A 27,450-nucleotide genomic window follows, 5' to 3' on the forward strand; every position below is an offset into this window, starting at 1 on the left:
CATCTCCCTGTCATCAGCATTCATCAAAATTATTCTGCCATAATCATTTTTCCTTTTACCTGCCACATGCCAAAAGAATCATATCATGGACTCATCAAGGAAGGCCCTATGCTATGCAAGCCAAAGGTAATCCCAATATATCAGATTACCTTTGGCTTGCACAGCTAATTTGCCTTCCTAACCATAACCATGGTCTGATGGTAAGGCAGTCAAAATCAGGCCTCATCTGGCCAGTGCATTGTGCTACTAATGTGCTTACTGATCCCCTTTCTGTTTAAATTCCCTCCATGTTTTTTTTTTTTTTTCTGAAACTCCTGTTTGTCATGCTATTCAACCAAATACTTCACTAGGTGCATCTGTATTTCATGAAAAATACCTAAAAATAAGACAATTAAAAAAAATTTTTTTTTTGCAGCCTGGTTGGATGAGTGGTTAGTGTATCTGTTCTCCAACCAAAAGGCTGCGGATTCAAATCCTGCCATGGGCATGGATGTTTGTGATTATCTGTGAAAATACTAGTGGTGGTGGTCGGTGGTAGATGGCATTGGTGTAGATGATGAAAGTAGTTGTAGTTGGTGGATTGAGTGGTGGAGACAGAAAATTGTAGTGTAGGTGCCCTCCCTCGATGAGTCTTTGCACTCCCCCAGAGGTGTCATGTAATAATAATAATAATAATAATAATAGTAAAAAAAATAATAATAACAAACCAGAATTCCGTTTTTTTTTGTTTTTGTTTTTGTTCAATACTTGATTAGATAATATCCTGTACAAATTTTGAAACTTTTAGAGAAAACAGCTGAGGCACTTACCTTGCTGATCTTTCTATATTGTTAATAGCTATTGTGAGATTGCTGTGTGCTGCCAAATGCTTTTCATAAGTAGCAGTTGTCAAAACAATTCCACGAGGAATAAAAAATGTAGTATTATCTGCCTATACAAAAAATTATTAAACTTAAAATGATGATGATTTAAATATTTTATTTTGGATATATCACATAATGAAATATCTAAAAAATAAGGGCCTATTTATAAGGTAAATGAGCTTTAATAATGTAATTATCATTGCTAATTGTGTATTCTTTTATAATTTTATAATTAAATAAAGTGAAGTTGGGGAGAGAAGGTAATGGTTGATAAAAAATACAAAGATTTCCATTACAATTTTATTTCATTTTCATTCATCAGGGAAAAGCAGAAGGGGGAGAGGGGGAATAAGTAAAAAGTTGAAAATGATGTTTTATGCAAGAAAAAAAGAAGACAGTCAAAGTTGTATAACTTGGAGGAGACCTCTACATAGCCTTTTAAAGAATGCAGAGAACCAACCAGGGATTCTGACCAAATGTTCATTCTTCACATTCTCATGGTGCATCCTATTATGTATTTACCAGGATAATTAATGAATGAGGATGGACTGTCAATTTAGGATTTAGTCAACCAAACTATATTTTTATAAGCTTAAACCATAATGCAAAATGATGGCACATCATGACAGAATTTCATGCACAGTGGGATGTTACATGAATAAACAAAGGTTCCCATTGTTTTAATCAGGGAACAAAGGTAAACAGCTCAAAGTCAGCTGCTGGAGCAAATCCCAGCACATGTTCCAACTCAATATCAGTAGAGTTCAAGATTGGTACTATCAACATAAGAAGCATCAATGGAAAAGAAATGGAACTGGCAGAAGAATGGGAAAAGTAACCAGCTTGACATAATAGGTGTGACTGAAACAAAGAAAACAAAAACAAATAGAGGTTTTCAGGATCAGATTATTATTTTAAGGCAAACAGATGAGAAATCTTAAGAATATAACAAGGATCTGTATTTAAGTTTTGTAGATCTGGAAAAGGCATATGGCACGATGCAAAGAAGAAAGCTCTTCAAAATGTTGCAGTTATAAAATGGGATATTATATCAAACAATGCATGGTCTCTATTTGAGCTGTAAATCAGTAATTAAAATTTGAAGGAGGTGCAGGAAGATTTTAATATTAAATTAAGTTTATGTCAAGGGTGCACATTATCTCCACTGTTATTCATTATCTATATCGTAAATTAAAGACACCAAGAAATTATATAGTTGGTTTAATCCTTTATCCAAGTGTAAGCAAGCAAAGTTTGTGCCTGAAATATAATCAGGACTAGGACAACTCATATATAGAAACTAATGACCTCGCATCACTTGCCTTAGTATTCCATAATGCAAAGCACATATCCTTATGGGTATGTATAATACTATGCATTATGGGAAAGGTGACTACTCAGACCAATTTCAACCTTTACTGAGGTCTCGTCAGTGGGAGCCAGACCCAGAAGTGAAACTAAGGTTGAAGTAATGTAGAAGTCATATTTTCATATACGAGTTGCCACAAAAGTAAATCACACCTTATTATTAAAATATTCTGGATTAGAAATAGTTGTTGGAAGTTTTTCCATTTGGTTATACATACATTATACATACCCATAAGGATATGTGCTTTGCATTATGGGATACTAAAGCAAGTGATGTGACATCATTAGCTTCTATATATAAGTTGTACTAGTCCTAATTATATTTCAGATACAAACTTTGTTTACTCGCATTTGGATAAATGATTAAATCAAGGATATAAATTCTTGGTACCTTTAGTTTAACCAGGTGGAAAAATTCCAACAACTATTCTAATCCAGAGTATTTTAATAATAAGGTGTGACACTTTTTGGCAACTCATATATGAAAATATGACTTTTACATTACTTCAACCTTAGTATCACCTCTGGGTCTGGCTCCCACTGATGAGACCTCAATAAAGGTTGAAACTGGTTGGTAGCTTGATTCCAGGGGAGCAGAGTTTTTGCTTTCTTAAGGTTTTTGCCTTGGGGAGCTTTTGAGCATCCAGGGATTTGGATCCAATGGGGATGGCATATATTACAACTTCCTTGGCTGATGCTTTTCCCTGTAATATAAGCAGTTCTACTTGGTCGTAGGGTGAGCCTGTCACTGAGCAGAGGCACCACTAAGTTAAATGATCCCTCAGGTCGCTCATTGTTGGCTGATCTGAGGGATTGCACAAATTTTTGGAGAGGTATCCATCACACTTAAACAGGGAAACCAACTGGTCTGGGTAGTGACCTTTCCCATAATGCATAGCATTATACATACCTGGAAGGATATGTGTTTTGTATTATAGGATATTAAGGCAAGTGATGTGAATTCATTAGCTTCTATATATGAGTTGCCCTAGTCCTGATTATATTTCAGGCACAAACTTTGTTTGCTTACACTTGGATAAAGGATTAAACCAAGTATATAATTTCTTGGCATCTTTAATTATTGTATAATCAAGTGCAAAAACTTCCAACAATTATCTATATTGAAGGAAAGGAAAGTACTATTAAACCTGATATCAAAATTGGTGAATTAATCTTAGCTCTTTACTTTATGCAGATGATATTCTACTTCTAAATAAATCAGTTAAAAGACTGCGAGATTCCTGGCTAAAATCAAATAACTGTTGTAGTAAAGTTGGTATTAAAATTAGCAATAAAAAAATAGACAATGAAAATAAGCAGAAACATTGAATATGTCAACTGTATCATGAATGAAGAACACATAGAAAAGTAAAATATTTCAACTATTTAAGCACAATTTTTAGTGAATATTATTATTACGATTATTATTATTACCCCAAGACCTCATGGAGTCAAAAACTCACCTGAGAGGTCCTTTTATCACACACACAGTTCATCATGCCGTGTCTTTAACATGCTCAAACCCCTTGCAGATACCACATTCTCAGGCAAGGCATTCCAATCATTTACAACTCTGCACGAAAAAAAACCTGCCTCTCACTCTCCTGAATATAGTAAATTAAATGTGGAAAATAGACAACATAATTAACAAAGTTGGTATGGTAGGAAGTCAGTTGAATAAATTTATATGGAATAAGAGAGAAATTAGCCAAAACACTAAATTAGTTGTATACAAGACAGTGTTCTAACCAATTTTAATTTATGGATCTGAGAGCTGGGTTAGAAATAAAAGACTTGTTCAAAGACTGGAGACCATAGATGTGAGAGTTCTGAGAAAGATTAGGGCAGGGAACAGATGAAGTCAATGGCATTCTCATTTTTAATATGATACTGCCATTGACATCATCAGTGTGCCACTGTTAGCATTTAGGAATGTGTCAGCAGAGTTAATTTCAGGTAGTATGATATGAAACAGAATGAGAGAGGAAAGATTAGAACACAACTGTTATTTGCCAGGTTCACAGAAAAAAGATCCAGAGGGAGCCTAAGATGTAGGTTGATTGAGACAGTAAAAATCACCTTAGAAGACAGTGTGTGGCTGTAATTTTGGTGATATAGACTAAATATACACATTAATTTTTTTTTATATTTCTAGTCTTTTTATCATATAATTATGTTAATAATGGTAGGAAAAAATAAGAAGGCTTGCATTTAAAATAAATGTTTTTATCTGCGGGAGAAAAAATCAATTCCATGAGAAGTATAAAGAGCAGGCAAGGAGAGTGACTCAGTTGGTAATGGTAGCAAAAGTGTCACATGAGCAGTAGTTAACTAATGAAGTCTCCAAAAACTCTAGGAAGTGCTTTTGATATGTAGCCAGCAAAAAAAAAAAAAAAAAAAAATTATGGTAGGATGACACTGCCTGAATAAAATGGTATAAAGACAACTACTACAGAACATATAGTTTACCTATTTAATGAACAGTTCATAAAGATATTTCATCCTTGAGAATGTGACATCATGAGGTGTTTGAGAGCAGTGGATGAGGAGGAGTAGAGATTGACTGTGAGTGAGCAAGAGGTATATAGGGAACTGAGCAAACCTTGATGTTAAAAAGAATGCAGGACTTGATGATATATCACCATATGTACTAATGTGCACAGATTTGGTCACCTGATTTTCAAAAGAATGAAGAGATACTGGAAAGGATTCACAGGCAAATGACTAAGGTAGTTTCTTGTCTCTATAATGTTGAATATGAACAAAGGTCAAGAAGATACAATTCATAAAGTCTAGTGAATAGGAGGAAGAGGAATGATACGAGACATACAAGTTAGTAAGAGGCTGTTACAGGATTAACAGTGAAGAGGATTTTCATAAAATAGTGAGAACAAGAAGTAATCTAAAAGCTGTATAAGGAGGGTGTGAGCCCATTCATACAGGGAGTGAGAAGGTTTTTTGTGTGGAGATTTGTGATGATTAGAATGCACTGCCTGAAGAATAGTATAATAAGCTCTGTATGACAAAGGGAAATCTTTGATGAGGCATTGTTTCCATGGGGTCTTAGGATAATAATAATAAAAATAAATGCCATTGATGTATATGGCAAATTGTTGCTATCTGTTATTGCATGTGAATCTTCTATCAACCTAGAAAAAGAAATGCCAGATAATTGGGGGGGGGGGATACTGCCTAATTATAGTTAGATGACCATTCTTATTCTTTTTGTTTTGTTCACAAAAATCTTTATTGAATGAAGATGTGTGGTGATATGTCATTAAATACAATCACCTTATTGACATCAAGGTTATTTATTTCTTCAAATATCACCTGCTCAGTCACAATTAAGCCATCCTCTCCTCTGTACTTAAGTTCTTTAAGATTCCATACTGATCAGGATGAAACACCCTTATAAATTGATCACTGAATACCTCAACAATGTCTTCTGCAGCAATTATCATTCTGCCATTTTCATGCATTAACATCATGTTACCATGATCATTCTTCCTTCTACTTGCCACATATCTAAAAAAACTCTCTAGGGTTTTTCTTTGCCTGATTTGACAACTTCTGCTCATACTGCATTTTTTATTTTCCTTACTAACTGAGTCACTCTCCTGGCTTGTTCTTTATACTCTTCATGTAACTGATTATTACCATTATTCATCCTTTACTGCCTCCAAAGTACCTTCTTTCAGATTTCATGCTTAAGCTCCACATTCATCCATTTTACACACCTACCTTATTCAGCATTTTGGCCTTTGGAAAACATTCACACATTGATTCTGTTAAGTATTTGCTTTGTCAGTTCCCATGCAGCATTTATTTCCTTACCACTCAACTCCTCATTCCATGTTATAGCTCCAAGCTGCCTGGAAGATATCCTTTCCTCACAAAAGTCTGCATATGACTAGCCACAACACAAGTGATTACTTCCTGATCACTTTCACCAACTGGAGGAAAAGTGTGAAACCCCTCTCACAATCCCATCCTCTGATGAAATGATGAGATTCCGAACTCTCTATCATCACATGCCCTCCTTTATGTGCTGTCTGAGAGAGTTATCTCTCAATAACTTGAGAAATTCATTTTCCTTATTCCCAATAATATCTCTTCATTCCAATCTATACTGCTATAATTAAAATCACCCATAATAATTACCCTTCCTTTGTTCACTAATCCAAGTTGTTTTTACATTTCTTCATCACCATTTTCAACATTTCCAGGCCTATAACAACATCCGACTAAATATGTCTTCCTGTCAACTTCCACATTATACCACACTGCCTCATCACCAATGTACTATTTTCCTCTTTCATGTCTACCTTATGGACTTAATCCCCCAGCTATCTTTCAGGGGACCCTGTAACCTCTAGAGAGCGCATCCCCTGAGTGGCAGATAAGGGAAACTCATCAGATATGGTGGAGTGGTATGAATACATTGAATAAGGACTTGTGGACGAACAGGGTCATAAGGGGCAATCATCTTGATTGTAATTAACTCTATATTTAAACCTAACCTAGTTCAAAAACAAACCAGACATCTGCATGGTTAGCCTAGTAGTTTTGTGCTCTGTAACCATATGCCTGGGGAAGGAGTGTCCTAAGTTTGATTCTCGTCAATGACGAGAGGAGCTTAATGTCTGTGTGTGATGAATGTCTGCATTCATCACACACTCTGCAATGCATTCAACTCACCAACCATTCTCCATGGAAAGAACCCACTCCCTTACTCCTTTCTTACATGCTCTTTATATAGTTTCTAGAAATTGTTCTACCCTTCTCCTTCCCCTCAACAAAGTATGAAAAATTTCTTCCACATTAACCTAATAACAATCTCTCCCCCAACTTACATGTTTCAACCGTATCACCTTTCCTTTGCCTATTCACATGGCTTTGCATATTGCATCCCTTCAATCTGACCTCATACTCCAACATTCCAAAGACTGATTTCCATCTTAATCAACCATTTCTGGTACCTTTATAATATATTCTCATCACCACCATGAAAACCAGGTGATGTTGAGTACCTTAATGTGTAGAAGTAAGAAAGTTATGGTTCATTTTTATAAGGTGTTGATCAAGCTTTATGTGGCTTGATCAACACCTTATAAAAATGAACCATAACTTTCTTACTTCTACACATTAAGGTACTCAACATCATCACCAAAATCCAATATGATGACTTCCCACCTTGTGCAATGTGATTCCTGAACTTCAGGTCCTGGTCCACCACCACTCGGACTAAATGTAGGCTTCACATCCCATCACTGTCTACTAAATTTTCTTCCACATTAACCCGATAACAATCCCTGATCAACTTGTATGTCTCAATCATATCACCTTTCCTTCACCTATTTACAAGGCTTTTCATATTGCATTCCTTCAATCTGACTTCATAGTCCAACATTCCAAAGATCAATTTCCATCTTAATCTGCCAGTCTTGTTGGTTCAGTGGTAAGCATATCCGATCTCCAGCGAAATGCTGCAGGTTCAAATCATGCCGTGGGCATGGATGTTTGTGATTGTCTGTGAAAATACTACTGGTGGTGGTGGGCAGTAGATGGTGTTGGTACAGATGATGTGGTTCACTGTAATTGGTGGATGGATTGGTGGAGACAGAGAGTTGTAGAGCAGGTACCTGCCCTCGATGAGTCTTTGGACTCTTTGGAGGTGTCACGTAATAATAATAATAATAATAATAATAATAATAATTTCAGAATCTTACACTTTGCAACATTGAAATAACAGTCCACTCACTTGCCTGCTCATAAAATCTATTCCCATCCTCCTTTAAGGTCACAACATCTTCTTAACTTCTCATTGTTCTCAGCAGTTTTGCATCATTTGCAAACAGTTGCATATCTCCCATGAAAACATGTCCTAATATCATTAATATACAAGATAAACAACAATGGCCACAAAACAGACTCCAACAGCACACCACTAGTGATTTTCCTCTTTCAGGATATTATACCCCATATACAACTTGCTGATACCAAACTGACAGTCAGTCACCTATCCAACTCACTAATTTTATCCAATTCCATCCATTTCAAATTAGTTACCAGCTTGCCATGATGATAGATTTTGCAAAGGCTTTTGAAAGATTTGATAATCTATCAAAAGCCTTTGCAAAATCTAAGAATACACTGTATATGTAACTCCACTATCCAATGCACTCATTGCCTTGTTACAGCACATAAGCAAATTTCTAAAACATAATTTCGCTTTAAGAAATAAAGCTGACAATTACAGGTATACTGCTATAATCAACAGATATCTATATCCTAGCTCTCTTACTAATCTCTCTCTCTCTCTCTCTCTCTCTCAATGTTTAACTACAACTCCAGATATGGAAGAAAGGTAAGACAGTGCCATTGCATAAGGGCAGCAGCAGACTGGATGTGTCTAACTACAGGCCAGTTTGTGTTTCATCAGTAGTTTTTAAGATCTTGGAGAAATTAGTGAGGGACCATATACAGCATTGGGCAGATGAAGGTAATGTTATCTGTAAGAGTCAACATGGATTTGTTAAGTGGAGCTCTTGCTTTAGTAATATGATTGCCTTTTATAATAAAGTGACAAGAGCAGCTGATGAGGCAAAGGCATATACTGCCATTTTTTTTAGATTTTGCAAAGGAATTTGACTGGGTGCCACATAAACTGATATTTAAGTTGCAGCACATGGGTTTAGATGTTGGGTTAGTCAACTGGATTCAGGATTGGCTGTCTGATAGGTATCAGAGTTGTGTATGGTGGGCAATATGAAGGAGACAGAAGGTTAACAGTGGGTTCCTGCAGGGCTCAGTATTGAGGCCTGCATTGTTTAACCTTTATATTAATGACATTGTCAATGGATTGCAGGGGGATATTCAGTTTTTTGCAGATGATGTGTCAGGTGAGAGAAGGGGGAATACATATGTGCGCAAAATGCAGGCAATGGGAGGAACTTGGTGAATTAGAGAATACTATAACTGACCTAGTTGAGTCAGAGATGGGAGATTCTTCACATAGAGAGATGGTATGATAGAGGGCGAGAGAAATATGAATAAATTAATGAGCGTGGGGAGTAAGGAAAGGTTGAATGATAATGAAGTATTTGGAGATGGTCTGAATTGGGAGGATGAATGGCAAATGAGAGTGGCTGACTTGCAGAGAGAGATAGATGAGCTGAAAGAGCAGGTGGAATGTTTAGGGAATGAGATGAGAAGGGTGAAAGAAAAGATTAGGTGAATGGAAGAGACAAATGCAAGGTGAATCAAAATAGGAGTGAGAGAGTTATGGGAATGATAGAAGAGGAGAGAATAGAAACAGTAGAAGAGAGGGATGAAAGACAGTTATGGAAATGGTAGAATAGGAGAGAATAGGAGCAGTAGAAGAGAGGGAATGAGAGAGAGTTATGGGAATGGTAGAAGAGGAGAGAATAGGAACAGCATAAGAGAGGGAATGAGAGAGAGTTATGAGAATGGTAGAAGAGGAGAGAATGGGAACAGTAGAAGAGAGGGAATGAGAGAGAAAGTTATGGAAATGTTAGAAGAGGAGAGTTATGTGAATGAGAGAAGAGGAGAGAATGGAAACAGTAGGAGAGAGAGAGGGAATGAGAGGAATGCAAGAGAGCACGGGGACTAGAGAAAGAGTGATGTCAGGAAGGCAGGTAAGTAGGAGAGTGAGGGATGCATGTGAGCAATCGAGGAATATGGTAGTAAGAGGCATAATGTATGGGGACTCAATGATCCGTGGTGTTCAAAATAGGATGCATGAGGAGTGTTTGCCTTGAGGAATGATAGAAAGTGTGGCTATGGCAGTTAAGAGGGGTGAAAGGGTGGATGAGATGATTGTGATGGTAGGAACAAATCACATGACAGGTAATGTAAATTGGGCAGCGAAGAGATATGAGAGTCTTGCTTGAGGTTGTGCGAAGACACAGAGAGGAAAGATAGTGTGTGTGTGTTGCCTAGGTATGATAGTGAAGAGCTGAACAGGAGCAATAATACTGAATAACATAATAGATAGAATGTGTCGGAAGAGAGGATTGGAATATGTGTATGCTTCGAGGGTGTTTGAGGACAGAGAGGAAATGTGTGTGTGAAAGACCGCTTGCATTTGAATGAGGATGAATATAGGCATCTGGAGAGATGGGTGTTCTGAATGAGTTGGTGCATCCCAGGGTGGATGGTAGCAAGGGAGGCCTCTTGTGAGAATGGATACTTGGGAGAAGGGGGACGACATTAGGTAATGCTGAGCCCAGTAGAGTCTAGAGGGGATAATGCTGGGTATAGAAACAGTGGTATTTTTATGCTTTACACCAATGCCAGGAGTATCCGGAATAAAGGACAGGAATTGATGGCGATGATAGCATCAGCGTGGCCAAAGATTATTGGGATCACTGAGACGTTGTTGACAGAAGAGGATATAATAACAGGAATAGAAGTAGCAGGGTACAGCATTTTTCGCCAGGATAGAAAGGGAAAGTGTGGTGGTGGAGTACTGCTTACGATAAGTGATGACTTATGTCCTCTAAGAGTTGAAACTTTGAAAGGCAGTGACATTAATGATTTTGAAAGCATATGGTGTGAGATAGAGATAAGCAAGACTGGATATTTAGTGGGGTGTTGCTACAAACCACGGAGCACAGACGGTGGGGACCAGGAGATGTTTAGACAGTTGAGCTTGGCAAGTGCAAGAAGAATGATTGTTATGGGAGATTTCAACTACAGTAGTATAAATTGGGGAGAGGAAGATGCATGCAGTAATAAGGGAATGGAATTTCTAGAATTCTTGAAAGACAAAGGCCTTAGGCAACATGTAATAGAGAGAACAAGAGGTTCAAGAGTTTTGGATTTGGTCATAGCATCAGTAGAGTCGATAATAACTGAGATGACATCTCTCCCACCAGTTCGAGTGAGTGACCATGTGGTTTTGACTTGGAACATGAATAAACATGCAGGAGTATCAAAACAGACAGGAACGTTATATGGAATTATAAGGCAGGTCATTATAATAGTCTTAGACATCAACTTGGGGGAAGTTTCATGGAGGGAGGAATTGGAGGGAAGGGATATCATTAGTGGTTGGGAAATTGTGAAGGAATATTTGTTAGCAGCAATAGCAAACTGTATTCCATGAGTGAAGAAATGGATACAATTTGGTGTGAAGTGGATGGCAAACAATATTAACCCTCCTACCGGACAAGGTGGATGAAATAGCAAGACTACCCCAGACTTTTTCATGGATCAAAACTTCATCGGCATTCTATCTTTTATCGAGTATTTACCCTCCTCCGCTGTTAATCCCTTAATGGCAATTTGAGAGCCATTAGTGGATTATCTGTGGTCGAGCGACTTTTGTGTCACTTGTCTTTACATGTACTCTGTTACTTCAAATTTTCTTCACTGTACTAGGATATTTTATCGTTTTTTTTTTTTTTTTTTTTGCTGAACAATTTATTTCTTGTGTCTCTTTCCAAAAATAGAAGTTTCACACTGCCAAAATAAATAATCAATCCTGAAATGACCATAGATCAGCCTTTGCAATGAATATACTTTAGTGATAGTTAATTTCCTCCACTTTACTGACAGAATAGATTCTTTTTCGCGAATTTTCAAATGTTTGTTTACGTTTAAAATATTTTGTCTAATATTTATATTTTTAAATAACATTTAGCGAAATAAATATGACATTTTACTTTCTTTCTTTGCAAAATACCTTTATATGGATTGTCACATTTCAATTTCAGGAACGTTTTTTTTTTTTTTTTTTTTTTTATGAACAACAAATGATTACAAACTGCATTACTCGGTTTCCAATATTGTATCTTTTTTAGTATCAAAAATTTATACCTAATGGTATTTTATCAGAGATTCTTCGCCTTCTTCTTTTGCTGAAAATTGCAACAGAGGTTTCTTTTTTTTTTTTTTTTTGTAGGATGCACATTACTATAATATCCAGTGCTTAACCACTGTAGATATGTTGAAAATATAATAGGAAGGATATCCTGTATGGAATAATTAAAAATTTATGCTCATTTTTAGGATTTTTACTGCAACCCCCCCCTCTCCTGTCCTGGAACTGAGTTGCATAACTACTTTAAATTTCTATAGCTTTGAAAGCTTTCAGACGGTATTCAAAATCTCTTATTTCAGTTTACCATTTTGACAAAAGAAATAAAGCAATAATATTGTTGTATATCGAAGCTTCTAATTCTGTACTCTTTCTTTGAATCTGAAATCAGCGGTCTGCTGAAATTATTCTAAGATTTAGAAATACTATGCTGTATTTTCAACAAGTAAAACTCACAAAGAAATTTCAATTGTGTTATTACTGTTTCTTTTTTTTTTTTTTTTTTAAAAAAAATCTAAATATTACTACTTCTATTTCTGCTGATTGCTATTTCTGAAATACATCTTAGAAATGCTGGACAATAATCCTCTTACCTAAGGAAAAGCTAAAACATGAGAAAACACTAAATTGCCTCAAGCAAGAATGTCTTGTTTCATTTTCTGTTGTTCAGATATCCTAACACAGTAAAACTGACATTTCTTTTACAGGCTGATGAAGTATTTATGCCAAAAATGATTTCTTTATTTATAGTGATCAGTTTCACTTTTATTATCAAAAAATTCTAAATTATTTGATAATTATCTTGAAAAAAATTACTGCTATTGCTGTTGCTGCTCTTGCTTGCCATCTCACAAATGAATTGTATATTGGGTATACTATACTTTCTAATATTCCTTTCTGCCCAGTAACAAGTTGTAGACTAATGGAGATTACCAACTACATCCCCCCTCCCCCCTTCACCACTGGGAACCAGATCAAAAGAACATGCCCAGAAGGCAGCACGCTAAAGTACCTCGTGCAATAACTGAATATTTTACAGGCAGAAATTCCTTGTTCTGTTTTTCTCTTTCTGATTGATTAGCAGACATTCGAAGCATATTCTGATATTGCATTTGTAGGATGACAGTGTTTTTAAATATTAATTTTCCCTATTAGCCAACGTCACATAACTTCCTGATTTATAATAATAGGGAAATAATGTATATTTTCTTATTTATAATTTGCAAATTTATAATAATCAAAACTTAGTTTCTGTGTCGAAAAAATCAAACGTTATGTGGAACAATTATTATGGAAAAATCACGAGTGAAATAAAAACCGTGCCTATGTTTCATAACAGCTTTCGGGTGTCTGCTAATGTTGCAACGGGAGGGGGGGGGTGATGCTATCAAAGTCGAAATAAAGTTCATTTGTATTGTGAAAGGAAATGAAATTTCACATTTGATGCATTTGATATACATATTTTGAATGATAAAAATAAGCAAATGTATCGCTTACTTTAAAAATTGGAGAATAAAATATCTGAATTATGCAGTAAATATCTATAACTGTTAATTTCATTTTGTAATGACCAATTATACAGGGAAACCAAGAAGTGAAAGCACAAAGAACAGTAGATTACTATATAATATAAAGAAAAAATTTAGTGATATGATTAAAGAAATTCACATTATTCTCTATAAAGCAAATTTGCTCCAGTGTATCCTAAAGGAAATCTGCGAAGTATTATTCGATTTTGATGGTTTTGTACAAAAATAAAAATAATATAATCTGGAACGTCAGCAGCCGGTTTTCTTTTCTTTTTTTAAAAGAATATTTCAAATAATTATCGTGAATTAGTTTCTTCGAGAACAAAGAATAACGTTTTGTCTAGAAAGTGATTAGAAAAAATTAGTGCAAAAAAATTAAAAATGAAATTGGTTATCCAAGGTAAGGCAATATTTAAGTGAAGAAATTATGCAAGACCTTTATTTTGTCCAGAAATTAAAATTGTATTGTACAATAAAAAGAGAAAACAAAAATATAAATAATTTCTCTATTTTTAGTCAATCCTATATAACTAAAATCCAGTTGACCAGCATAGAACAAGGATGTGCGTTTCTTGTTATAGGCAACTGAGAGGGGGTTAGCTACGAACATGAGATAATCCGATTAACCGTTCTCTTCAGTGTGAGGGTTTATCACACCTTCTAATGGACAGGATGATCAAATTGCACTTCTTATCCTGGTTCTTTAAACAGGTGGGCTGAATCATATCCAGATTTAGTTGGACGTCTATAGATGTCCTGTCCGTTTGGAGGTTAAACAGGAACTGCATGCATGCGAAAAAGAGGCTTTGGAAGAGATATAAGGAGACAGGTGAAAAGAAGATGCATGAAGAATATAAGACACAGGCAGGAGAGTGACTAGTATGGTAAGGAAATTGAAACTGGAATATGAGAAGAGATTGGCCCTAAGATCCAAAGAAAATCTTAGGGAATTTTTTAGCTATGTGGCCAGTAGGAGGAGAAATGACTGTGGAAGATTGATATTGTGGGATAAAAAAGGGAATAGAGTGACTGATGCAGAGGTTATAGTGGATTTGTTCAATGAAAACTTTATTTGAGTATTTCATCCTGGAGGAGTAAATTTTAATACTAGAGGGATAAGGGGTTCGATGTTTAGAAGTGCAGGAGGAGAGAGAGAGTGTGTTCCAGAAGCTGAGTACTCTGGATGTCAGTAAAGCTGTGGTACTGGATGGTATTTCACCATGAGTTTTGAGAGAATATAGAACTGACAGCTCCTTTGATCTGGCTTTTCAATGAAAGTCTGGCTATGGGAAAGGTGCCCAAGGAATGGAAGGAAAGTAAGATAGTGCCATTGCATAATCGTGGTAGCAGACTGGAAGTGTCTAATTATAGGCCAGTTTGTGTGTAATCAGTAATTCTTAAGAAATTAGTGAGAGTCCGTATACAGCATTGGGCAGATGAGAGTAATATTATCTGTGAGAGTCAACATGGATTTCTGAAGGAGCGCTCTTGTTTTAGTAATATGCTAGCCTTTTATAATAAAGTTACAAGAGCAGTAGATGAGGGGAAAGGCATATACTGCCATTTTCTTGGATTTACATTTGACAGGGTGCCACATGATAAGCTGATATTTAAGTTGCAGCACATGGCTCTGGATGTCAGGTTGGTCACCTGGATTCAGGATTGGCTGTCCGATAGTTATCAGAGAGTTGTGTACGGTGGGGCAGTTTCATGGAGGTGGAGGGTTACAAGTGGGGTTCCACAGGGCTCAGTACTGGGATCTATACTGTTTAATCTTTATATTCATGACATTGTCAGTGGATTGCAAGGGGATAGTCAGTTGTTTGCAGATGATGTGAAGCTGGGAAGGGTTATTAGTAATAGTGCAGATGTGGTAGCCCTGCAAGAAGATTTGAATAAGCTAGACAGATGGGCAATTAATGAATGGGGATGTCAGTTTAATGCAACAAAATGTAAAGTCTTGAAGTTTGGGACACATCTATGGGAGGCTACATACTCGAATGGAGGAGCTGTACTAGAGGAAGTAGGGGAGACAAGCGATATGGGGTTGATGATTGATAGAAACCTGAAATTTAGGGAACATATTGCAAAGGTGGTGAGTAACTCAGAGGATTGTTCACAGATTTGGTCCCCAGGATTTTGAAGGGGATAAATTAACTGTGGAAAGGATACAAAGGCAGATAACAAAGATGGTGTCAGAACTGTACAATGTTAGTTATGAGAATCGGCTGAGGGAATGTGGACTGCAGAGTTTTGGTGAATAGAAGGAGAAGTGATATGACTTTTAAGCTGTTGAGAGGTGGTTACAGGGTTGACACTGTGGAGTTCTTTCGCTTGGTTGAACAGCGTGAAGGAGTGATGACAAGGGGGCCATCCCTGGAAATTACAAAAGGAAACTGTGAGCAAGAGGGTGATTGAACCATGGAATGCATTGCCTGATAGAGTGGTGAGAGCAAGATCAGTCAATAAGATCAAGGAGTGGTATAAAAGATTTTCGTGTTTCCTAGGGAGGACCTCCCACGATGAATCTTGTGACTCAATGGAACCTTGAATAATAATAATAATAATAATAAATATTAGCTATAATTTTTAGTCACAGCCTTTTTACTATCTTTGTGAAGTGGAACAACAATTTTATCTTCTTTCTGCTCCCTTAGGAGCTGTGCTGTTGCAAGACTCCTATTACACAAGTATGCCACAGCTACTACAACTCTCTGGAACATTCTCTTATGACACATGGTGATATGTTATCAAATTCTATTGCCTTATTGCTATTAAGCTTGCTTAATTCCTCATCTTCCTCCTGCATGCTCACAAGCAAGCCATTCTCTCTCAATTTTTCTACACGTGAGCTTCTCATGATTTCACAATGATGAGGATGAAACAACCTGATGAGCTATTTGCTGAATACCTCAATTATGTCCTCTGCAGCAGATACCAACCTATCATTTTCACATTAATATATAATCATTCTTCCTTCTACTTAGCATAAAAACTCTGAGATTTTTCTTCGCACGATTTGCTAATTTCTGTTCATACTGCAGTTTTGCTGTCCTTACCAAATAAGCCACTTTAAAGGTTTGCACTTTATACTCTTTATGCAACTAATTATTTACCATTATTTTTTTATCTCATGAATTTTATCATCTAATCTGGTTAAAAGATCGGAATAATATTCCAAATTTTGAGTAATCCCTTCATTTAACCATTTGACACCTACCTTATTCAGCTTTTTGACATTTGGAATACTTTCATATCTTAATCAGTGCACAAGCAGCTTTTATCTCCTTCCCATTTAACTTCCCATTCCATCTTATAGCTCAAAGCTTTTCACAATCACTGTGCTTATAGTTCTACACATATGCATAACTCACAGAAGTCTTTGCATGGCTAGTCACTGCCCAGGTGATCATCTTTCACCAAGTGGAGAAGATTAGACACTAAACTCACAATCACATTCTCTGATTAAATGATCAGATAAAAGACTCAATCCTCACATGCACTTCTTTGCATACTGCCTAAGGGAGTCTCTCAAAACTAATAAAAATTCATTTTCATCATCTTCAAATGGTATCTCTTCATTACAGTCTATATTACCATAACTACGAGGGTGGTCTGAAAAGTTCTTGACCTAACAATGAAAAAACAAATTTATAACTTAAAAAAAATTTTTTTTTCAACATAATCTCCCTTAAGACTAATACATTTATTCCAGCGATGCTCCAGCACCATTATCCTATCCCTATAGTGGTTCTCAGTAAGATCTGCAAAATACCCTTCTACAGCTGCAATCACTTCTTGATTCGAAGAAAAATACTGACTAGCGAAGAAGAAGAGTTTTAGTTTTGGGAAGAGATAGAAGTAAGAGGGAGCCAAATCTGGGGAATAGGGTGGATGTTCCAACAATTCATAGTGCAGATCCCTTAATTTTCAAATTCCCAAAACAACTTTGTGGGTAGGTGCATTGTCCTGATGAAAGATGATTTATTTCTTCTGCAAACCAGGTCTTTTCTCACGAATTTTTTCATCTAGTCTGGTTAAAAGATTGGAATAATATTCACTGGTTATTGTTTTACCCTTTTCAATATAATTAATAAACAAAATGCCTTTACAATCCCAAAACACCGATGCCATGACCTTTCCTGCTGATGGAACCGACTTTGTCTTCTTTGGCACTAAATAACCGGCTTCTGTCCACTGTTTTGACTGCTGTTTGGATTCTGGTGTGTAATGGTGAATCCAAGTCTCATCCATAGTAATAAAGTGATGCACAAAATCAGTTTTATGCTTGTTAAACTGCTCCAAGCACTGTACATAGATTTTCATGCGAGTGCATTTTTGACCTGCTGTGAGCAACCATGGCATCCATCTTGCGCAAAGCTTTTTCATTTGCAATTCTTCATGCAAAATATATCCTACACACATGCTTTTAAAATGCCTATAGTCTCAGCAATTTCACGCATTTTGACTCACCGGTCATCCAATACCATATCATGCACGTACGTGATCAATGATTTCTCGTGTTGTTAAGCTTTTTGGATGTCCTTCACACGGATCATCTTCAAGGCTGGTATGACCACATTTAAACATGGCAGCCCATTTTTTAATTGTCAAAAATGAAAGAGAAGAGTGTCCATAACATTTTATGAACTTTGAATGAATTTCTTTTGGTGTTACACCTTCTTTTACAAAGAATTTTATAACCACATGATATTCAATTTTATCCATTTCAAGGGATACAGACAACACTTTTGCTTCAGGCAGCTGTATAAAACAAACTATTTGATAGAATCACTGGTAATTTCACACCGATGCTTATGACAGATGTACCAACTTAGAAAAAAAAAATTGTGCCAATAGTGTTGCCATCTATGGTCGATGCCAAGAACCTTTCAGACCATCCACATAAAATGAACCATAATAATAATCCCTCCCTTGTTCACTAATCCAAGTTCCTTATACATTTCTTCATCACCACCATACATATTCCCTGCTCTGCAGCAACATTCAAATTCTCCCTTCATGTCAACTTCCACCTAACAGGATACTGCATTAAAATTCATTGCCACTATTTCCTATTAGAGCATCAGAACAATATCAAAGATGTTTGAAAAAAATGTAAACATAAATCTGGTTCAGCTTTACTCACAACAAATGAAGACCATCTGGTACACTGGCAAAAACTGGAGATACCTTACATTGAACACATCTGTTTTCTCAGGAAATTTATGGTGGCTTCTGAAATGCAGATCACTCTTATTCAGTATAATCAGAAGAATCAGTACATTATCCTACATCACATTTAGTCTTCATTCATCAAAACTTTACATTTACAGACAGTGGACAGGACACAAATTACATTGTATATTTTGTTTATATTTTTAATTTAATACAGAAATTGATGTCACTTAACAACACACAACATGTGGTCATTTTATACTGGAAATTGAATAAAGGTTCTACAATTAGTCTATAGAGATGTAATGTTTTTTTTTTGCAGAAAAACATGAAAAAAAAAATTTTCTTTTTTTGAAATATGTGTTGGCTTCATTTAAGTTATTTAATATATTATAATATTCTATCTAGTGGCTCCATTGCATAATTCAGAAATTCAGAAAGCCTGGTCAGAGGGTTGAATTCCAGATGACTGGAGCAGAGCTCTCACAGTACCCATCTATAAAGGGAAAAATAAAATTAAATGTGAGAATTACAGAGTCATTTCCCTACTGAATGCTCCTGGTAAGATTTATATAAGTATACTTGATAAATGGCTAAGAACAATTGTGGAAGGGAAGCTTGGTGAAGAACAAGCTGGTGAATCTAGCCCAAATTCAGAGGATATTTTTGAGATCAGGACTGGTGGTGGGAGAACTAGGGGACATCTATGGAAGCTGGGGAAGAGTATGGTTAGCAAAGGTGTTAGAACTGGGTTCTTTACTTTTAGAGTTGTAAATGAGTGGAATAAGCTGCCAGAGTCTGTTGTGGGTGCTATGACAATGAATGAGTTCGAGGCAAGGTATGATAGATACTGTGAGAATGTCGAATAGTTGTGTGGACATGATGTTTAGGGCCTCCCTTGATGAGTCTATGGACTCCTTGGAGTTGTCCATTGTAATAATAATAATAATAATAATAATAATAATAATAATAATAATAATAAATAATGGTTAGGATGTGATTTTCACTTTAAGGGGAATAGTTGAGAAATCTTGAGAATACAACATGGATGTGTATATAAGTTTAGTAGATCTGGAAAAGGCATATGACAAGGTGCCAAGAGGAAAGCTGTTCAAAATATATGCTAACCACTCAGCCTGCTGGCAAAGTGGTTAACGTATCCGCTCTCCAGTCAAAAGGCTGCGGGTTCGAATCCCACCGTGGGCATAGATGTTTGTGATTGTCTGTGAAAATGCTAGTGGTGGTGGTGGTTGGCAATAAATGGCATTGGTGTAGATGCAGTTCATTGTAGATGGAATTGGCAATGGAGACAGAGATTTGTAGGGCAAGTGCCCTCCCTCAATGAGTCCATTGACTCCCTGGGGGTGTCATGTAATAATAATAATAATAAATGCTGCTGTCATATGGTATAAATGGAATTATATCGAGCAATACATAGGTCTCTATTTGAGCTGTTAGAATTCAAGGAGTTACAGGAAGATAGTTTGATGCTAAATCAGGTATGTGAAAGGGTGCACACTATCTCCACTGTTATTCATTATCTATATAGATCACATTATAAAGGAAAGTGGCATTAAATCTGATATCAAAATTGGTGATGTTAATAACAGTGCTTTACTTTATGTAATTGATGTTCTACTTCTAAATAAATCTAGTGCAAGTCTGTATCATTCCCTGATTAAATTGAACAACTGGCATAATAAATTTGGTGTGAAAATCAGCAATAAAAAGACAAAGACAATGAAAATAGGCAGAAACACTGAATTTGTCAACTACATCCTGAATGAAAAACCTGTAGAACAAGTAAAACATTTTAGCTATTTAGGCACAATTTTTAGTGAAGATGGTAAATTAAATATGGAAACAGACAACAGAATTAGTAAAGCTGGTATGGTGGAAAGTCAGCTGAATAAATTTATATGGAACAAGAAAGAAATTAGTGAAAACACTGAATCAGCTGTATACAAGACAGTGCTCACACAAGTTTTAACTTATTGATTTGAGAGCTGTTAGAAAAAAAAAAAAATCAAAAACTGGAGACCACACATATGAGAATTCTGAGAAATATTAGGGGAGTGAACAGATGACATCAAGGGCAGTACTGTATTAAAAATAATGAGGATATTAGGAAATAATTTGTCATTGTTAGAATTCAGAAATATGTTAACAAAAGCTAATCTTGGATGTGATGGTCACAAAATAGAATGGGAGAGGAAAGATTAGTAAAACAAGTTCTCTTTGCCAGGTTAGCAGGAAAAAGGCTCACAGGGAGACCAACTTGTCTAGGTGGATTGATACAATAAATAGTGCCTTAGAAGAAGACAGAAATATAAGATCTGATAATGTTGGAGTTTTCAAAAAATAACAGATTATTCAAGATACCAAGTAATTTTATATGAACTTGGTTTTTAATCCTATTTCCCAAGTAAGCAAACAGACAAGTAAGTCAAGTTTGTTGTCAAAATAACAGATTAATTTAGAGGGGAATTTTGATCAGAAGTTAGTAATGGTGTAACTCTTTCATGTAGCATTAGTTTTCAAGGAGGCAACAACTTCTTGAAATCGATTTCAACATTCGTTTTTTTTTTTCTTATTTTTCAAGTCATATGTTAAACTGTGGATGAAATTATTATGTATATTTTGTTCTTCATTCACATTTAACATAACCTATCATATATTAAGCATAACTTGTTTAAAAATTATTTGTTAATCCCTTGCTTAAGAATTATTATTCATGTATTATTCCTGAATTTCATCAGCTATTGTTTGATTAAATAATTTTTATGTGTATTTTACTATTGGAAGGACTCAGTGATAAATATCATTTATCTTATTGACCTTATTCCTTCAATAATATTATGAGAAATTATATGTATATAATTTAATATACCTTATATATATACTGTAACATATATTTTATTATTGTTAATTGTAAATGAAATGAAGGAGAAAATTAAGTAACTGTAATATTTTTATTAATGTTTTTCATTACTCAATGTAAAAGTATAGCCTTATGTAACGTTAACACGAATGTTTACGTTTTGTTCGTTGCCATGGAAAGAGAAATAAAATGGAACACGCATGGGTAGACCGTGAGCTTGGATAACAAGGAGAGAAGAAAAATATATGAGAGTAATATAAGAGTAAAGAAAGAAGAGTTTTTGAAGGGAAAGAAGGAAGGATATAAGCAAGGGGGTGAAAGTAAATAAAAAGGACTGAAGGCAGGAATTCAAGAGAGTAGTATTTAGACGTATGCAAAGACGAAGTGAAAACTTATAAATAGTTGAAAGTAAAGTCAGCAGTGGCATTAATAGGAATTTGGTGCCGTATTTGGATAATTAAAGGACTGGAAGGTTAATGAAGGATTCAGAATAGATCCAGTTAGCTTAGAATTACTACTTATTTCTATATTGCTTTTAGGAAGAATTGTACGGAGCTTAATTTGTTGTGAAGTAGTAAACAAGGATATCAATCTGCCCTATAATTGCCATTGAAAATTTGAAGCGCGACAAATAATAATCTAGTTATGACCCTTGAAGAATTCTTTTAAATGTGTTCCATAGGTGTAATAAATATAATTTGAAGATGTGCTCACATTAAATCTGACATGCTGAAGATAAATTCCGGTAAGGACAGTCACATTTTATTTGTTTCTGTGTATGAAGATTTGAGTGATAGTTCCATTTCGCTTATTCTAGCATTTACTGTGGCATATTGCCGAAGTTAGAAGTTAAAAATAATTTGCCTTGAATTAATATCTGACGTATTTAATATGATAAATGCCTGCTGAGAGTTAAGTATGGAGTATAACTGAGAGATATGGGCAAACTAATTAAACAAGAATTTCTGTTGTATTAATCTGAGTAAGGAATATTGTAATAGAGAAGACTGTAAAACTTGTATGTGAAGATTTTGAAGTCTGAATTAATATGAATGATTTGACCTGATGTACTAACTTAATTGTAATGTCTTATTTTAGAAGTGGAATTCATGTATTTGTCATATAACCTTATATTAAATGTTTTGTTTTGTTAATTTCAATATTGTGTTTGCCTGATTCTTTTTTATTGCACCGTTCATAAATAATTTGAATCTTGCGGGAGCCTCAAGTGAAAAGTATTAAATTCGGCCTGAATGAGTAAGGAGACTGCTAATTTAATTGAAAATTGATTCTACTATTTTATATAGACTAATCTAAATATAGGGTGGAGCAGTATAAATATAAATTTCCCTACATTTGGATTAGTGATCAATCAGCAATTAATTGATTTTATTAATAAGAGTACATTACAACAAGATGTCGGATTTGGAACTAGGATATACGTTCCAACACATACATGCCACAACCACTATTTACTCTTTTATCTACACATTTCTAACACTCAAATCTCAAAGCCCACTTAATCGTCATTTGTTTGAAAGTTTATTTTTCACTTGGTTAGACTATAATAAATTTATTTATTATAGTCTAACCAAGTAACAATAACAAGACGTCACACCTTTTGGCAACTCCTATAGGTAAGGATGACCTCTCCTATTGCTTCTGCCTTAGTATCTCCACTCTGGGCCTGGCTCCCACTGACGAGACCTCAATAAAGGTCGAAACCGGTATGGGTAGTGGCCCTTCCCTTAATGCATAGCAGTATACATGTCTGCAAGGAGATGTGCTGTGCATTATGGGAGATACTGAGACAAGGAGTTGAGAGCTTCATCCACCTTTGCTGCAAGTTTCCTGGTGTTGTACTACCTTACCTACCTCAGTCCTGAAGATATTTTCAGGGGCAAACTTTGTTTGCTCACACTTGGATAAAGGATTAAACTAAATTTATTATAATCATCATTTGATAATATTCTTTGCCATGCTAACTTCCTTTTTCTCATTCACCTTAGCCAATTGCTCATTCAAAGGCTCAAGCTTCATAGCAAGCGTGTTCCCTAGGTATGACTGTGGTGAGATGAGGCAGAGAGCAAGGATTATGAATGGTATGTTGACTGAAATGTGTGAGGAGAGGGGGAGTACAATTTGTTATGTGTGGAATGAGTTTGAAGGACGAAGTAAACTGTATGGGAGCAATGGACTGCATTTGAGCGGTTATGGTGCGAGTCATTTGGAGAGACTGTTGCTGGAAGGTAGAGAAGTGAGTATAGAGAATGAATCAGATCAAGTGGGAAGTGATGTGGAAGAGCAGGAGAGTACGACAGGAGAGGTTGACGTGGTGGTTATGATTGAGGAAGTAAGTGGCATTAGTATGGAAAATGAACAGGGAAATGGGGAGGCAGTCGAGCATGGAGTGATCACATAGAATGAGTGTTACTAGTGGAAATAGCTGTAGATCCAGGAATGAGCTGTTGTGTTTATATAGAAATGCTAAAAATGTAAGAAACAAGTTAGATGAAATGGTTGCACTAATTGAGCCTGTTCACCCAAAAAATTGTTGGAATAAGTGAGACATTGTTAGATAGGGACGACATCCTGACAGAAATAGAGATGAAAGGATATGATGTGTTTCGTGAGGATAGAAGGGGTAAAAAGGGAGGGGGAGTGCTATTGATGATAGAGAAAGAGATATGTCCATGCAAAGTAGAGATACAAGAGGGAAATAGTGCCAGTGGTTTTGAGGCAGTATGGTGTGAAATAGGGGTGAATGGAATGAAATACTTGGTTGGATGTTGTCATAGACCAGGAAATGTGAATGGTAGTGACTATGAAATTTATAATAAAATTAGCCAAACAAATAAGAAAAGAGTGATCATTATGGGTGATTTTAATTATGGCAATATAGACTGGAATGATGAGATAGCAACTCTAAGTAAAGAAAATAAGTTTCTTGAGGGATAACTACCTCAGACAGTATGTAACAGAGGGCACATGAGGATTGAGGGTCTTGGATTTGGTCATCTTATCAGAGGATGTAATTATAAATGAACTATCAAATAATCCACCAATTGGTGAGAGTGACCATGAGGTGGTTGCCAGCAGTGTGAGGACTTCAGTAAGAAAAGGGTATATGTGGAACTACAAGGGGGGGGGGGATGATTATGAAGAGCTCAGGAGACTTGGAGGATTTTCAAAAACTGTCTAGTAGATGCAATGTCTAAATGTATTCCAAGGGTAAGAAGGTTAAATAAGGTAGGTGTGAAATGGATGAATAAAGAGATTAAGCATGCGATACAGAAAAAAGGCCATTATGGAGGCAGCATAAGAGAAGTGGAAATAACCAGTTCCATGATTACTACAAAGACCAAGCAAGGTGGGTGAATTGGTTGGTGAGGGTAGCTAAAGAGAGGTATAAACAGCAGTTAGCTAATGAAGCCAAAAAGAATCCTAAGAAGTTCTTTCGATGTGTAGCCAGCAAAAGAAAGAATGATTATGGAAAGATGACATTGATTGGAGAAAATGGTATAAAGACAGCTGTTGCAGAAGATATGGTGGAGATACTTAATGAGCAGTTCATAAAGGTCTTTCAATCTGGTGAACGTGATTTTATGGAGAGACTGAGAGCAGTTGATGATGGGAAAGAGAGACTGACTGTAAGTGAGCAAGAGGTGTATGGAGAATTGAGCAAACTAGATGTAAATAAGGCTGTGGGACTTGATAATATATCATCACGTATTCTGAAGGAATGTGCAAGAGAGTTCATGCCAGCCTTGACATTTTTTTAATACGAGTCTTGCACTCGGTCAAGTTACTAAGGAGTGGAAGGAGGGCAAGATTGTGCCACTTCATAAAGGAGGTGATAGAACTCAAGCAGTATAGGCCTATCTGTGTGTAAGGTGTTGTAGTTAAGTTGTTGGAGAAGCTTGTGAGAACTAGGATCCAGATTTGGGTTGACAACAACAATGGTATCATATTTGATAGACAGCATGGATTTGCTAAAGGGAGGTTATGTTTTAGTAATCTACTTACTTATTACAATAAGGTGACTGCTTCCATGGACAGAGCAGAAGGATACACAGTAATATACTTAGATTTTGCAAAGGCTTTTGACAGATTACCGTGTGATAAGTTGATAGTCAAACTGGAGGGGATGAGGTAGGATATTAGATTGGTGCATTGGACTGGAGAATGGCTATCTGATAGGTATCAACAAGTTGTGTATGGGGGTAGGATATCCACAAAAAGGAAAGTTACTAGTGTTGTGCCTCATTGGTCTGTTTTATGGCCATTGCTGTTTAACTTGTATATTAATGATATTGGTAAAGATTTGGATGGAGATATTCAGTTGTTTGCAGGTGATGCAAAGTTGGGACGAACCATAAAGAGTAGTGAAGATGTTGTGGCCTTGCAAGAAGACTTGAATAAATTGAGTGATTGGGCAAGCAAATGGGGATGTGAGTTCAATGTTGCAAAATGTAAGGTTTTAAAATTTGGAAAACAAAGATGGGATGCAGAATTTATGCTTGGTGAGAATATATTGTTGGAAGTAGAGGAAATAAGAGATCTGGGGGTGATAGTGGATAAGAATCTGAAATTTAAGGGACACACATAGGTAAAATTGTGAAGACAACACAAAGGCTTCTGGTAATGATTCGGAGGACACTGACTTGTAGAAGTAGGGAGATTCTTGTTCCATTGTATAAGGGTTTGATTAGGCCACACATGGACTATTGTGCCCAGATTTGGTCACCTGGTTTGTAACCTCTGGAATGTCGAGTATGAAGAAAGATTGAGAAGATGCAACTTGCAGAGTCTGGTGGACAGGAGGAAGAGGGGAGATATGATGCAGACCTACAAGTTATTAAAGGGTTGTTATAGGATCAATGCTGGAGAGGTTCTACAGAAAATAGTGGGAGATCAGAGGAGAACCAGAAGTCATCCCTGGAAGCTGTATAAGGAGGGTGCAAGTAGGGGAATGAGAAGTGGATTTTTTTCATGCAGAGTTGTGAATGACTCCATTTGGCTCCATGGTTTCTTGGGTAATAATAATAATAATAATATACAAAGTTCTTTGTATATTCTATTACACTTCATTATTCATACAGACTCACTCACACCTAAGTTATTCCTAACATGCATTTTTTAATACCATTTTTATCCTTTTTTTTGTTGTTCATTCTCAGTCGTGAATTTTTTCTTCACATGCTTCAGTATATTGCTACATTTCTCACACATTGTAATGCTCTTATGGTTTTAATTCATCCTCTAAATTCTGTATTCTTCAGCATTTTTTAAGTTCCACAACATTAATTTGCAATTTTCACAATATCCACTGAAAAATTATCAACATGAAACTTAGTCTCTGAACTGAATTTTTCAATACTGCTAACTTATGTTCATTTATAGGTGTCATTTTGAAGAATTATTATTGTTAGGTGAACACGCTGTCCATAAAAAAAAAAAAAAAAAAAAAAAAAAAAAAAAAAAAAAAAAAAACTGTCAATGTACATTTAATTTTCACTATAAGCAAGCTCAAAAAGACCACAGGAATGTTTTGTGACACGGACATTTCACTGCAGCAAATCTGTTTAAAATATTTGTTATAGTAAGTGAGTTTGTCAGTGTCCTCAGCAGTGTGAGTCAACTGTAGTAGCATTAACAGTATAAAATTATTCTTATATCTAAAATTAAAAACTTAAGCACAAAAAATATTAACTTACTCCCCAGAACAATCACAACACTTAGTTATCAACATCACAGTAAATTGAGTTAAAGCTGACATACCATAAA

At 35.8% G+C, this 27,450-nt stretch overlaps 1 protein-coding gene across 1 annotated transcript in view; it reads right to left on the reverse strand.

Moving 5' to 3' along the window:
* Positions 1–27,450, reverse strand: part of LOC150100406 (uncharacterized) — a 621,895-nt gene that overhangs the window by 393,153 nt on the left and 201,292 nt on the right. The window contains exon 13 of the mRNA XM_090402392.1: positions 810–931. Within this exon, the coding sequence (XP_090258518.1) occupies positions 810–931 (122 nt within the window). The remainder of the gene's footprint in view (positions 1–809; positions 932–27,450) is intronic.

This window comes from Typopeltis vanoorti, chromosome 13 (assembly GCF_054136105.1).
Source record: "Typopeltis vanoorti isolate ZY-2024b chromosome 13, IOZ_Tvanoo_1.0, whole genome shotgun sequence".
Classification (NCBI taxonomy): domain Eukaryota; kingdom Metazoa; phylum Arthropoda; class Arachnida; order Uropygi; family Thelyphonidae; genus Typopeltis; species Typopeltis vanoorti.